Source organism: Arachis ipaensis, chromosome B5 (assembly GCF_059453495.1).
Source record: "Arachis ipaensis isolate K30076 ecotype BB chromosome B5, ASM5945349v1, whole genome shotgun sequence".
Taxonomy (NCBI): domain Eukaryota; kingdom Viridiplantae; phylum Streptophyta; class Magnoliopsida; order Fabales; family Fabaceae; genus Arachis; species Arachis ipaensis.
The window spans coordinates 71,940,568-71,956,811 of NC_142440.1; the positions used below are offsets into that span (position 1 = coordinate 71,940,568).

The following is a 16,244-nucleotide window of genomic DNA, read 5'->3' on the forward strand; positions in this document are numbered from 1 at the left end:
ACACGTGATGATATTTAGGTGTGTCCAAGTGTGTCCAGAGATAAATTTTTTATTTTTTATCAAGACAGGGTTGGACACAGCAGACATGCGTGTCGGATGAGTGTCGGTAAGTGTCGTGTCCGAAATGTATCTGACACGCAGACACGACAACTCAACGAAATGTCCGTGCTTCATAACTAATTAAGCTTTGGCAATATTATAGTAAAGGTGACGACACTGCTGGGTCACAGCTCACTAGAGTCAATAAAAATAAAAGTTAAGTATATAGTTTTCTCTCCTCTCACTTTCCAAATTAAACCCATGTGGGATGTCGTTAAAAGTGATAATCACATAATCATATCTTGTAATGACCCTAAAGCACCAAAAAGATAAAAAATAGCCTTTGCTTTTACTTCCAATTGGATTCCCTATATATTGCTTTATTTCTTTTTTTTTTCATATATGGAATCCAAAATTAAAAGAACAACCACACTCTTTTACATCCAATTGGGTGGAACTTTTATGAATATTATTATCGCACTCTCCACATAAAGATTTAGTTTTCAAGACATGCACTTCTGGTATGTAGCTCTTTTCTCTTAAGGAAAAGTAGTGTTTCCCTTCCCGCATTTTGCAGAAAAGTGAGGTAACATAAGCCAAACACACAAAAACCCTAGGCCAATAGGCTTAATATCTTAGCAACCGATTAGTTTGCGAAAATAATTTTTATTTTTGTTTCTTATTTTTATTTTTTAAAAAATAAATTTTATTTTTGATTTTTTATATTTTAGAAAACAGAATTAATTTGTGAAAGTAGAATTTATTTTCAAAAGTTAAAAACAATAAAAATATGTTTGATTGATCTATCTTTAAAAATATATTTTTAATATTATTTTATAATACAAAACTAATATAAGTAATTCACTAAAACATTTTTTAAATTAATATAAAATTATATGAATTAAATTTTTCACTTTTAATTTATTTTCTCATAATCTCCTAGTATTAAATTTTGATTTCTTTGTAAATAAATATGTACACATTATTTGTTAGCTTGATCTACTTTTAAAATATACCTTTAAAATCAATTATCAAAAATAAAAAGAATTATTCAACTAATATATATTATTATAATAAAATATTTTTAGCAAATTAAAAATATCTACTTGTTAATATCTAGACCACAAACCACACATACCAGATACCACTGGTTGTGGACATGCGATAAGCCGATAATCTTCCAAATTCTAATACAAGAACGAGCTCTCACTACAGCACATCCGCTTCTTAGCAGCGGTTTGCAGGAGGACTAGCGGCGGTTTCTAACCGCCGGGAAACAAATTGCCAGCGGTTCAAAAACCGTTTCTGTATAGGGCGTGGTCATTGGATTTTGCAGCGGTTTTGTTGAACCGCTGGCACAACCGCTGGGAAACCACTCGTTTGGCGTCGATTGACTTAGCGGCGGTTTGAAACCGCCGCTATTTGGCCAACTGGATTTTCGAATACATTTTCTAGCGGTTTTGAACCGCTGCTGTTTCTATTGACCGTTATGTTGTTATATATGTATTTTGCGGCGGTTTCAAACCGCCGCTATTCGATTTTCTCAAAAATTTTAAATTTATCTTCGGCCATTTGATAACCGCCGCTATTATTCCGTCTAAATGGCCGCAAAATGACTGTATTTTGCACTAGCGATCAACGCTATTTTAATTACAGAATTAAATTTTTTTAATATTTGAATTTTTTAAAATAATAGAAAACTTAATTATTTTGTAACTGAATGAATAAATTGATCGGTGAACGAATAAAAACCAAAACTGATAAAATTAATCATTAATCCAAATATCAATAAAGTGTATTCCTTACTAAGAGTTGCATAATCAACAATAAAAAAGTGTATATTTAACTTAAAGAAAAAATTTCAAATCCTTAGATCTACTCTCTACTCTGTCCCTCCAATGAATTCATCCATGCAGCCACGTTTGGTGGCAGCTCCCCACCTTGCCCTCGAACTAGACACATAAGAGCACTCTCCATTGCCTTCCTTTTTAATTTCTCAGCCGCCAGCTCTGCTTGCAGTTCAAGCAACACCCTTTGGGTCTCCTCCCTTTGAGTTCCAATGCTCGATTGAGATGAGTTCGTACCGAACACTTGACTAGTAGTCGGTCCGATTCCCATGCCACGCACTCTACCTGGGTGCTCCTTTCCAAGAGCTTGAGCAAGTGAATCATTCTGAGATAACAGTCTAGACGATTCATCATGTTGCTCAATCTCCGCAATTTTTTCCTACACAGTTAGATAAGCAAACAGAAGCATTTATTAGCTAATTGCTAACCAAACAAAATCTGAACACAATTTTAACAACATAAACCTATGAGTAACAACATAGCGATTCTCAACACATTACTTACACCAATAGCCCGAGCTGCATCATGGAGATAGGATCCATTAGGTCGTTTGTGTGTTAAGACAAACAACTCCCCCCTACTAACTGGACGCCCCAGTCGTTCTGACTGCAACAATATATATTAAATAGTGAATAGGTTTACATAGAGAAGGTTCAATGAGTAAGTGAATCCTAAATTACCTCTTCTTCTTCGAGCCTTGCCAAGCTTTTCGATCCGCCAGTATGAGTGTATAACTGCTTCGATCGATTCTCAGCATTTTTCTTACACTTCTCCTATTATCCCACGAAACATAAGAGCTACTAGACACTATTTTTTACTAACTCAATATGACATAAATAGATTTTTTAAAATATTAGATAAAAATAAATTACCTTTGTGTCTTCACTGTTGCGATAATCGAGGAACCATCTCCAATGATCCGCAGTAATTCCCGGTGGACGGCGTCTAATATTTTCTTCAAGGGTCCGATCTGCTTTGTAAAAGTAATGATACAAATGGCTCCTCGTATCCTTCCAAGCCCTTCCTAGCATTTTTAAAATCGTACGCTTGATAATTCATTGACTATCTTCTTCAAAATGGAACAATTCCTGCAAGAGTAGAATTAAATTGTTGATAGGCGTCGAATTAAGTTAAAATGACTTTACAAAAATATAACAATTTACCTTTACACATTCATTATATATCTTGTCCCTAGAGCGAACCTTTCTCCAGTCCTTCTCGCAGATTGGAAATTTGGTGTAGTCAGATCCCAGCATTCCGACAACGCCGCTTAGTATACCAGCTTCATTTCCAACTGGTTGCAGTCTATCATTGAACCTCAGAACGATCTTTCTACCGTTAGGTGGCTTCATAGCCTCTCTCACACTTAAATGAAGTTGCTTGATTGTCCCATCAGACTCTGTTTATCATAGTTAGTCTTTGTGAGTAACTACTGTGGCCAAGATGCAATGAAATCATAAAGAAATTTCTCATAAAAAAATACATGGGATAAATTGTTGTATACCAATCGTTTTAACATCCCAAAATTCGGTGGTCTTGCGTCTCTTGCGCTTCAGAGCCTCTGCTGCAGCAAATTGGTTGTCAATGTGTTGCTCAAAGGAATCTACCTCATCTGCCTCTTGGTCTAATTCTTCATCAGGCGGTTCCGAGTGTTGAGCACCATTCGTGGGAGGCTGTGGAGCAGGCAGTGGTTCGGTACGGGGTGGTCGGAAGGGGGGTAAAGATGAGGTCGGGGAGGGACCAGTACCACCAGAGGGGGGAATTAGGCCATCCACTTGGGACACGGATGAAGCCGCAGTAGATCCTTGACATAACGAGTCTACCTTTGATTTCTTCGTGAAACGACCTATCCTAGGCATCTTAATAAACTTGGTACCGCCAAATGTATCACTTAATACTATTATCAAAATGTAAACAATAAAAAAATTCAAACAGAATTAAACATGACCAACTATTTAGACACGCTTATCAATAATATATATATGTTATAGCTCCTAAAAGAAATAGCAATATGCTTAAAATGAGTTAATCGGAAGCAACGTGCCTTTTCAATATCAATGTTATGGGTATAATTTTCTCATAGACCAAACAAGTGCTGTATAAAATAATAATAATGCATGCGGTGCAGAATAGAAATTTTATATGTTTGGACAAATTTAGAACATATAGAATAAGGTAAATGCTCATTCGGACATATATAAAACATATAGAATAAGGAGATAATAAGCAATTATATAGCTTTATATAATAAGGAGATAATAAGCAATTATATAAGCAATTATAATAAGGAGATAATAAGCAACTATATAAGCAATTATAATAAGTAATTATATATTCCTTTTCACATTTGAATGTACATTCAAATGCATGAATTACAACTTGGTTGCATTAAGGCACTATAAACCCATTACCTGAAATCAAATCACGTAAAAAAATTTTACGTACTCTAATTAAGTCATGAACGCTGAATTCTACAAATGAGCAAGAAATCTTATTCTAAAATAAATTAAAAACATATCGTGCTTATTCTTTCAATTAGTTAAAATACTCACTATCTTTTTCTTATCCTTGTGCCTTATTTCATAACCTGAGATATGAATGTATAAATAAACTCCTCTCCTTGACCTATATTTACATATCTTATCAATGGATTAATTATCTTTTTTCTACCTACATTAAAGCAAAAATTTAGATATGGATTGACTTTGTAAATGTTAACCGAGAAAAAGAAAGGTTTTTACTTTTTTTGCCCTTCTCATAGTTAAAGTCTTCACAGTTAAACCTATCAACTGACTAAAGAAGTAGGAGAGAAACATGACAACCAGCAGAAATTATTGCATAAATATACTGTTAAATTATAAATTACAATTAATATAATTATCATCGGAACACAACATTTGTGGAAATTATAATAAGATACCCTTCAATCTAATGATAATCAAATGTTAAAATAAATTGCAGATCATAAAAAACACCACTAAATGTTGCAAAGCAAAGTTAAGAACAAATTATTGAAATACCAACTATGTTAAACAGGTGCAGCATGGCAACAATACTTTCTTGAATCTGATTTTTGTAATTCTTGTTTTCAAAATAAAATCGTGAGAAAGAAAGGGAGAAACTTGATCATGGAGACACAAGTTAAATTCCATGTATAAGGGTTAATAACAATGCGATTATCAATGGGTGAATTAGCAACCACATAAGATCAAAGATTGGTGCTTACCGGCAGCTGGAGAAAGGTAGACGATGCTGTTGCTGCTCACGATGCAACTGCTTGATGGCGGTCCTGGCTCTGCAACGTCGAAATTAGGATTAGGTTACTGGCGGGATTATGTGTTTTGAATATAGAAAGACTGAATTTAATTTTCAATTGAGGGTGGTAACAATAGTGGGCTTCACTCCGCAGTTTAAACAAGCCACCATTTAGATGTATATTATATATAATAAAAAACTATGATATATTTTATTCTAACAATATTAATAGAATTATTCAAAAACTGATATATTTAATTGGGGGCTATAATAATACTAATACTAATAATAATAATAATAATAATAATAATAATAATAATAATAATAATAAATTTGTAATAAGAATAAAAATAAAAAAATCGTGAAAATGAATTTTCTTTTATTTTTTAATTAAAAAAATTGACACTACCTCATTATAGAATTTAAAATTTATTCATTTTAATTTAGATAAAGCAAAAACTAACAACTGTGTAACAAAAATGATTTTAATAATATGTACGTTAACAGTACTACAAAAAAAAAAGGCACTAATTTTTATTGTAGTCTTTGAATTTACTTATTATAGTACTTGAATTTTAATTATGCTTCTATAACAATATATAACAATATCTCAAATATCACCAATTTTTTTTTTCTATATTACCCAAATTTTTATAATAATCTAAAAGTACATACTCAGCCACGTACTCAAAGAAATTTAACAAAATTGCTCACTCTCAATCGTAAAATTATAAAATTGGCTCTATTTGCAAAATAGTTTAAAAACAGCAATTTTTTTTTCAGGTTTATTATTATAACGTATATTAATTCTATTTATCAAAACTATGAATAATAATTTCATTTTTTATTCTTAAGATGAACTTAAAAAGATGAGACCTATCTTATAAATTAAATTACTTCAAAAATTTATTTAATACAGAACAAGTGAAGTTTATTTCTTGACTATAGAGAGATAAAAATAATTTCCTAACGAATATAGGTCAAAATAAATATAAATTTATTTAATTTTTTAAAATTTATATTAAGTATTAAATTGGTGATATAATCAACGCACTGCTTCAACAACATAACAATGACTTCATAGCCATTTGATTGCTAGGAAAAAATATTATGAAAAATAATATTAAACAACTACAAGTAAATAAAATAAGTAACAAAAAATGAAGATAAAAATTAATTTTTTATTGCTTGCCATGGATATATACATAATAAAATAAATCATGCTTCTGGTACCTAATCTGCTAAAATGGGACAGTATCTTTTTTTAGAACTATTTGTTTTTTTAGATTTTTTCTTTATTTTTGTGATTTGTTTTAATTTTATTAAACGAAAAAAAATACCATTTTCGTTTTGCTTTAATTCCTAAGATTTATCAAACACGAAAATATATGACCTTGTGTGCATTGAAGTGGACTCCTTCGTTAACTAATCATTTAATTTTTGTTGAGACTTTTATTACTGTTGCTGGGTAGTCATCAACATGCATTCAGCTACACTGTCATATAAAAAATAAACGAAGGAATGATCTTGGCTGTCAATTGAATGTTGTCTCAAAATAATTTCAAGTCACCAAAAACTAAATGGGATATATATTTATACGTAATTTTAAACTAGAACATGTTCCTTGCTACCTCACCAGGCTCACACCAACTAAAAACACAAATTTGTTAAGTCAGAGTATACCAATTACACGCCAATGTTGTCAATAACCAGGTCAACTCATATACTGAAAAAACTTAGCTGTATCTAACAAGAACAAACTAACAAGTCTATACAACATCTCTCAAACGAAGCAATTCTCTTCTGGTATTTTATTGAGGTCAAAAGTAATTTTCGGAGCTTTGTTAACAGTAGATACAACCTCCTCGGAACTATCGTTGTTCACAACGTCGTCCTCCTCCATCGAGTCTTGAACTACCTCCCCTGATTCTTCTGGAGTCTCTCGAACATTCTCTTGAATTAAACCTGAAAGTTAGATCAGAGCCAAGTAATATAATTTTGTTACCAATAGTAAATAAGAAAAAAACCATGGCTACGCAACAATGATATAATATTATCTAGCTTACGGTCCCAAAGTCGTGCAAGCTTTCTCTCTATAAGGATGAATTCCTCCCGAGACGTAATACCAATTTCAACAGAAAGAGGATTCTCGTAGCGTGCCTGCGCAATGTCCAACAGTACAAGCACAAATGTTATTAAGTTGAAAAGGGCTAACAACTGTTCTAAGTATTGGTTGCTGGAATCACCTTTTCCAGCTGAATCTGCTGCTTTTTTATTCAAATCACTACTCATCTTAATTAATCAATTGCTACCAATAATTTCACAATGCATGCATAACAAATTTGGAATCTAAGTGGAGTGAAACTAGTCGACAATTCTGGTGTGACACATCTGTCATAAACCAAATTGTGATTTAAGTGGAATGAAACTCACGTGACTCTCCTACCTTCACAAAGTTGGGCTATGGAGTTCATCTATTCACTTGATCGGTAGACCTAATCCGATACTACATAAGACCAACAAATATCACAAACTGCTGCACTTTAAGTCAAGAGTTAAAGTAACAACAGAAAAGAAATCAGATTAAACGGTAACAGAGAGATGCCTGAATTCAGGGTGACTGGGGGCACCGGTTTCATTGCAGCTTACCTTATCAAAGCCTTACTAGAAAATGGTCACACTGTGAGGACCCCCGTGTGAAACCCAGATCACAATTTTAATTCTAATGATTCACATGCTTTTTTATTTTTATTTTATTCTATAGTTTGATTTCTAATTTGGCTATATGGCATTATCTGCTACATGTTACTTAATATTTGATCAGATGATGTTGAGAAGGTTGGCTTGCTAAGGGAATTGACTGGAGCTAATAAGAGATTAAAGATTTTTTAAGAGGATTTATTGGCGGAATGGAACTTTGATGAGGCAGTGGCAGGGGTTGATGGTGTCTTTCATACAGCATCTCCAGTGCTAGTTCCTTATGATAACATGGTTCAGGTGTCCTTCAATTCCTTCAATAGAATATGTACCTAAGCTTAATTAACTTTTTGTTCTTTATGGCTAAAACTAAAAAACCAATAATATATCATCTAAACGTAAAGGAACATTAAAAGAGGTACCGGTGCATTTTTAAAAAAATTAAAAACAAAAAATACTTTTTTATATATATAAATTTACATTTCTAAAACTCGAAGGAAAGGCAAAATATTACATTTCGCAAACTAGGACACTGGTCGTAACATGATATATTTTTGTATCATAATTTTTTCCATAATAAAAAGATGCATGATGGGTTCTGATGCATCTGTAAGTTATATACCAAAAGCAATTAACATAGCTATATATCACTAATTAGGACCAGCTGGCTAGCTACCATAAACCAGTCAATATTAAACTGTTTTCAAAGGTATGATGTTGGGCTTTTTGACTTCAACAATAAGTTTAAACGCTAATATAATTGAGGCATGTGTAGAAATTAGTTTATCTTACCTTCACCTCATCCAGTATTTGGTGCGACAGCTTCTTGTTTGTACTAGTTATGAACACAAAGCCAAATTTCCTGCGGTACTTTCTTCCGAATTGCTCCAGCTCCTGCAGTTTTAAGAAACTCAAATGGTTTATCAAGCTTATAAAGTGTCCTTTGTTTACAGGATAATAACATTTTAAAAATTAGTGTTGCCGTTTGAAAAGGTAAGAGGACTAAGGAATTGTGCGACTTATCAGAGCGTACCAACATAATGGGCCCAGGCGCAAACTTAGCAGCCTCATCTATGTGCAGGTGTGCAGAGAACACATCCAGCCATGATTGAATAGGTGACCTGTTGAACCATAAGTCCCTTGCATATGATGTTGCGTGCTCCAGCGAGGAGAATGGAGATGCCTGAACCATTGCCTTGGAAAACCAGATGCTAGTGCCGCAAAGAAAGAAGTCTCTCTCTTCCAATTTCCCTGATAAGCCCCATCATGAAACAAGTGAGCATAATAACCATCCAGATTCTTGCCAATCAACAGTTAACTCCGGCAGCTATATACTGAAAAAATACCACACTAAATATCTGAAATCCTTAGTAACTTCTATCCAAATTAGTCGGGCAATCAAAAAATCGCACTGTTATTAACACACCAGCAATTTTGACATTCCCTCCATGTGCAGCAGCAAATTCTAGTAGACTAGTGTACAAGTGCACCATATTCAGAAAATTGCCAAACTATGTACCAGTAATAGTGTATAAATATAAAATAAACTTTTAATATTGGAATAGCAAACCAGAATAAAGCTGCTAATAATAATAATAATAATAATAATAATAATAATAATAATAATAATAATAAGCAAATGTTCTAAGACTCAATAGCCTCTTCGTGAGTATCAAAGGCATCATTGGTGGGTTCTTCTAAATCGCCCTCCCTTATTAGTGACAATCCTTCCACCTCACACTCAGCGCACTCATTTAAACTCGGTTGGGGGAAAAGTTCCACCTCACAGTGTTCATATATATCACCCATGTCAAATAAATCTCTTGGCTTTACAAGAACTACTACGCTCCATTCCTTATCAACCTCATCTTCCACATAGTATACAAGGCGAGCCTCTGACGCAAGAATGTACGGTTCATCATCCTCTCTTTCACCAACATGTATCGGATTAGAGAAATTGACAAGTGTGTGGCCCAAAACATCTTGTTTTATGCCTCTACCAGATGTGGTGTTTGCCCAAATACATCTAAACAATACGATTGTGAATTGACCACTGTAATTCAGCTCAATAATGTCCACTAGTTTCCCATAATACGAGACACCACCAACCGCAACATTACTGTCACGCTTGCTTGCATAACTTCTAGTGTCGGATGTGACGTGAACCCCGCTATTCTGAGTTTTCAGCCCTTCTTCTCTTGACAGGGTTCTAAACCTAAATCCATTTACATTATAAGCTGTAAAGCGGCTAGCTTGAACATTGGGGCCACATGCAAGCCATTGCAGTTCACTCGAATGCCTGATGCTTCCCAAGGGAACCTGGTAGGTAACAATGACGCATTTCATTAGGTAGGGATTGAACAAATAGGATACCGTATATGACACCGTCTATAATTACAGGCTTCACCTCACGCTTGAACCACTCGGAAAATTCTCTGTGCACAACGCTGTCTATGTGAGACTGGGACCTTGTCCTGCTTCGCAACTGCCTCTTTTTGATGGCCCTAAAATCACTAGAGAGATAACAAGAGTTTTATGTCAGAAACTCCATCTAGAGCATGGCATGTTCGTATTCAAATAATGTCAACTTTACTTACTCTATGTACTTTTCCACAGCCGGAGAATTGACCAAGACGTGACGATGAGCTTGAAATTTCTCAGTTGGTGTGAGATTATAAAACGAAGCAGCTCCAACAGCCTTTCCTACCCCCGGGAACATGGCTGCACTTTCACACTGGTCAGGTTCACACGGTCGATCGTCAACACGCATTGGTCGATTGATCCTACTCTCGACATTATCGAGGTATCTTGAGCAGAACACGAGAATCTCCTCTGATAAGTATCCCTCTGCGATAGAGCCCTCCGGTTGTGACCTATTACGCACGAACTGCTTGAGACGACATAAGTACCTTTCGATTGGGTACATCCACCGATATTGAACTGGGCCACCGAGTCGCACTTCCTCGACCAGATGTACCGTCAAGTGCACCATGACGGTGAAGAAAGATGGGGGGAAAATCATCTCCATGCGGCAAAGAGTATGGACCACATGATCCTGAAGCAGAGGAAGTTGTTGAGGGTCAATGGATTTACTGCATATTCTGCGGAAAAAGGACGAGAAATCCGCCAAGACAGATGACACTGGGGCAGGCAAAGCATTCCTTAACGCAATTGGCAGGAGATGCTCCATCAGAATGTGACAGTCGTGACTTTTCAAGCCCGACATCTTGCGCTGTCGTAGGTCAACACAGCGGGAAATGTTGCTAGAGTAGCCATCTGGAAAGACCACATTCTTGATAGTACGTAAAAAGACATCCTTCTGTGGATTGGTCATAGTAAAGATGGCGGGTGGGTACTTTCCATCTTCCCGTGGCCACAGATCATGCTTGATTCCCATCAATTGGAGGTCTTTTCTTGCCTTAAGGTGGTCTTTAGATTTACCTTTCTCGTTCATTATGGTAAAAACTATGTTGTCGCACACATTCTTCTCTATGTGCATCACATCAAGATTATGACGCAATCCATTGTTTTCCCAGTATGGTAGCTCAAAGAATATACTCCTCTTCTTCCAAGGGGATTCGTCATGTACGGCGGTTTGCTGTCCGCGTATCCTTTTCCCAGTAACCGATTGCACCTTGCCAAGGTGGACATGCACGTCCTGTAGTTGTCTTGCAATGTCTCCACCTGAGAGTTTGACAGGTGGACCTCTAGACTCTATCCTTCCATCAAATCTATCCCGGTCCTTTCTATATCTGTGGGAAGGATTCAGAAAGCGACGATGGCCCATGTAACACCATTTCTGACTGTGTGAGAGACGGTTAGTCTCAGCATCCAAATTGCATGCAGGACAAGCTTTCCCACCGTACGTGTTCCACCCGGACAAGTTGCCTAAACCAGGAAAATCACTGATTGTCCACATTAATGCAGCATACATCCTGAAAGTCTTTTTCGTGTAAGCATCGTACGTTTCAACACCAACCCACAACAGCTTCAACTCTTCGATCAAGGGCTGTAAGTAGACATCTATATCATTTCCAGGCATTTTAGGCCCAGGAATAATCATGGAGAGGACAAATGAGGTGGGTTTCATGCAAATCCAAGGGGGCAGGTTGTACGGAATAAGAACCACTGGCCAAATTGAGTACTTCGAGCTCATGTTTCCATAAGGGTTAAAGCCATCGCTAGCCAAGGCTAGGCGAACACTGCGTGGATCGCTGGAGAAGTCATAATAAGTCCTGTCAAATGCCTTCCATGCGTCGCCGTCCCGTGGATGCCGGTAAATACCGTCAGAGCTATGCCCACTCTTATGCCACAACATGTCTGCGGCTGTCTTACTAGACATGTAGAGCCGCTGCAATCGTGGGATAAGGGGGAAGTAGCGAAGAGTCTTCGCCGCTTGCAGTTTTCCGTTCTTCTTAACGACCCTGTTGATCCTTACTCTGGAGTTCTTATTAGTCTTTTGCTTCCATCTTGATGCCCCACATCGCTTGCATTTAGACAACTCTTCATCGCTGCCCTGGTATAACATGCAGTCATTTGGACATGCATCTATCTTTTTGTATGCGATACCGAGCTTCCTTATGATCCTCTTGGCATCGTGCATAGTGCTTGGAATCCTTGCATTCTCAAAGGCATCCGCCAGCAACTCCAGTATCATTCCGAAGGCCTTGTCACTCACTCCGCACATGGATTTTATATGATAGAGCCTCACCAAAAAAGATAGCTTAGAGAACCTTGTACATCCCGGGTATAGCTCCTGCGCTCCATCTTCGAGCAGTTCATGCAAGTTACGGACCTCTCTACTACTTTCATTTGATAAGTATGGCAACTCCTCCCAATCCCCGCCAGCGGGTTCATTCACTGAATCGTCTTCGTCGCCATGCAGTCCCGGGAAGTTGAACGCCTCCTGAACCATGTCAAGCATTGGATCTTTGAGGTTTCTATCGGGTTCTACTACCTGTTCTTCCATAGAGCTCTCTGCCACGCGTCTCTCCCCGTGATGTACCCAAAATGTATAAGTAGATGGGAAAGGTTTTATTATCAAATGATCATACACATCCTCCCTAGTTTGGAGAAGGCGAAAACCGCATTTCAAACATGGACAATGTATCATCCCATCGGATGATGCATTGGCAAATGCGAAATCTAAGAATCTGTTTAAACCGTCCCTATACTCTGTACCAATTCGTGGCTTAGAAATCCAACTCTTATCGATGTCTACTTCAATGATATAATAGAACACCGAAAATTCAAATAATAAAGTCAGAGTATGAAATAGATGCTGACAATAACGCTTAAAATAAAAAACACAAAACACAGATACTATCCATCAAAACAATACGCATCACACAAGATAATTTATTGAAAGTTGCTTACTCATTGGAAAATTCTGCACTTTAGAAAAAATTTACTGGAAAAAAGAAATGCTGGTCCCAAAGCCAAAATATTGAAATGGAAAATAAAACCTTACAAAAAAAAAAAAGGAAAGAGAGGCGTTATAGTTAGAGTTAAAATCATACTTAAGACAAAAGCATCGAAGAACTAAACAATCAATTATAAAATATAAGAAAATTTAATAATTTTCTTGTTAAAGAAATAAAAAATGACTAATAGATAAAGGGATTAAGTTAACTAGTTTTAACATGCACATCAAACTTGTAAATATATATAAGTTTGGTAACTTACTAGATGTGTCCTTTTTCAATTAATTAAGATTAAGTAATTTGCAACAATAATATGAAAAACTAACTATTATATACATACAGCCACAATATTATTGTTATTGTATATATACATGACAGTGCGATTCACCTATATTACTATCTGGATGACTAAATAGATGTGCTGCTTACAATTTGCTAAGGTGAATATGAACGAACAATCTGAAAACTAGTACCGGCTATGGAATAATTTACTGCATTATCCAATAATTTACTGCATTATCTATGTGGCATCCGTAACAGTCATATCTATACTTCTATAACGAACAATAAATTCTTATTTCCTAGTACTTGATAAAAGGATTCAGGGACTCACACAAGAATCATGCACTTCTGTCTAAAACGACACACCGAGCTTTCTTCCCATCCAATTACAATGAGTAAAATTACATTAAAGTTGTGAGAAATAACAATAATTTGAGTGCCGAAATTTTACCAAAAGATAAGAAAAATGTGAGAAAATATATAGGGAATTTGAAATCATGCTAATTGAAGTTCAAATTAGCTTCATGATTTCATCATATCACTGCTATATTTTACTGATCCAAGTTGGCAGATCAACTTAAGCCAATTAACAAATAGATCAGAAGTGGTCTGCCATTAATTTATAGATCTTTATATTAAAAAAAATACTTGGTAAATTCACGAAAAGATTTTGTGAAAGACTCATTGCTTCTTAACAAATGAAGTACCTGTGACAGTTGAAGGTACAAGGATGCACCCTAGATAATTTATTTCAAATCCCCGAGATATCCGCTCGTCGGAGAACCTGCTTCAAGGGTTTTAATTTTATCCTATGTCATCGAAGAAAACAGAACCCATAAATTATCTCACAAGCGTTTAAAAAATAAGTTAGAAAAAGAGAAAAAGAAGATGGTAACAAACATTTGGAACTAATGATTAACTAAACCTGAAATATGTGTGAAAATTGAGATAATCCAGAAAATGACATAATTGACTGTGAACATAATAACATAAAGAATTTAAATATGCACAGGTTCAGAAAAGGTTAATAAGCACACAAGTGTTAAGCTGGCGACTCTTCTAGCTTTCTCTTTATCTCAAAATAAGTGTATGATTTCAAGAATAACGTTGGTTTCACGTGAGAAAAGTGAGGGAAATGAACAATAGAGAGTAGAATGATAAAAGCAGTGCAGTTATAGATGAATGTCGTCTCAAGTAGTATCATTCTCTAAGGTTCAGTAAGTTCAAAAGCAACAAAGTGCATTTGTCAGATGATAATAAAGGCTTTATCTGACAGCTGGATCCTTTTCTCACTTTAATTTCAGGCTTCCACTGTCACCTGATAATCATACTTACATTTCCACCTTCAAAAATGATGTATAAGTACATAGATATCAACTTAACAAGTGTGTAGATGTAGGCGTTGTAAAATAGTGAGAAATCATTAAATTCTTGCAAATTTTCTACAGCTTCCAATAGTGGATAAGGATGTATGTTTTACTTGAACAAAAAATGAGATGGTCACGTAACCCACATGGCAATATTAAAATTAAGAGGCTATAAAGATTTGTTCATTCTAATTGATGTGGAGATTTTGTCATAATCTATTTGTTCATTATAGTTGATGTGGAGATTTTATCATGATCTCTTACTAATGTTGATTATAAAAGGAGTATCTTTATTATGTTGGATTAGGAGTCAAAGTCCTTCAAAAGCAGCAAAATAAAGCTATTTGTTGAGGCAGCAAAGGGCTCACCCAAGAGAATAACTTGGTTGAGGCCTTGAGGGTATGCAATTCATTCACTCTGCCATTAATGGAACAGCAACTGGCATATGCCTACTATATAAAATCTAATTCTTCTCTCATTGTCTCTCACTCTCCAGTCTTCACTTCCTGCCAACACTTGTTATATTTACCAATAACTGTGTTTGACATGAGATTAATTATCATGAACTACTACTCTTTTCATCTAATAAGATATTTCTGTTTGCGGCAATACATAATTAGAAATTTAAATAATTTGGGTTTACACTAATGGTGCATGTATATCAAGTACAAATTGCAAGTTTAATCTCTCAGCAAAGTTGCATCATGTAAGTGAAATTTGAAACAACAAGCATATAAACCTTCAAATGCACTTGTAACATATCAATGTCATTCATTTCAGTAATTACATTACATTTGAACCGAGAGTGAATTGAGCAACAGTTTAAAACAGAATTGAAAAAAAGCAAGTCGGCTTATATATTACAGAGAATTGAGAAAAATGAAAATGAAAAGCAATCAATAGACAGATAAATCCACACCGGAAACAATTTAAAAAAATGAAACAAAAAGCAGAAAAAAAAACTCTATATAAGCACTTGAAGAAGAAGAAGAATAACAAACTTATTTATATGATTTGACTCAATTCCACATACTTATTTATAGTATTCCTGCACTGTTATGGTTAACAAAATTCAGAATTATAGTTATCTTTATTATGTTGGATTTAGGAGTCAAAGTCCTTCAAAAGCAGCAAAATAGAACTATATGTTGAGGAAGCAAAGGGCCCAACCAAGAAAATAACTTGGTTGAGGCATTGAGGGTATGCAATTCATTCACTCTGCCATTAATGGAACAGCAACTGGCATATGCCTACTATATACTCTCAAATAATCTTGACTTGTATGTTTTAACGGTTGAGTTAAAGACAAATGGGGTCCAAATGTGAGGCAATTA

The 16,244-nt window shown here is 35.3% G+C and overlaps 3 protein-coding genes across 3 annotated transcripts; all 3 read right to left on the bottom strand.

Moving 5' to 3' along the window:
- Positions 1-1,914: 1,914 nt before the first annotated feature.
- LOC110272009 (uncharacterized) lies at positions 1,915-2,917 on the bottom strand. The gene is made up of 4 exons (XM_088487551.1): positions 2,759-2,917; positions 2,567-2,659; positions 2,391-2,492; positions 1,915-2,265 (listed from the first exon to the last, which is right to left on the bottom strand). Exons 1-4 carry the CDS (start codon positions 2,915-2,917, stop codon positions 1,915-1,917), a joined length of 705 nt encoding a protein of 234 aa, XP_088343677.1.
- Positions 2,918-6,924: 4,007 nt separating this feature from the next.
- LOC107643581 (uric acid degradation bifunctional protein TTL-like) lies at positions 6,925-9,081 on the bottom strand. Its single transcript, XM_016347269.3, has 4 exons — positions 8,872-9,081; positions 8,631-8,732; positions 7,208-7,301; positions 6,925-7,106 (listed from the first exon to the last, which is right to left on the bottom strand). Exons 1-4 carry the CDS (start codon positions 9,028-9,030, stop codon positions 6,925-6,927), a joined length of 537 nt encoding a protein of 178 aa, XP_016202755.1. The 5' UTR covers positions 9,031-9,081.
- Positions 9,082-9,482: 401 nt separating this feature from the next.
- Positions 9,483-13,059, bottom strand: LOC110272008 (uncharacterized). The gene is made up of 3 exons (XM_021123762.2): positions 10,436-13,059; positions 10,246-10,351; positions 9,483-10,157 (listed from the first exon to the last, which is right to left on the bottom strand). The coding sequence occupies exons 1-3, from the start codon at positions 12,949-12,951 to the stop codon at positions 9,483-9,485; spliced, it is 3,297 nt and encodes a 1,098-aa protein (XP_020979421.1). The 5' UTR covers positions 12,952-13,059.
- Between the last annotated feature and the right edge of the window lie 3,185 nt (positions 13,060-16,244).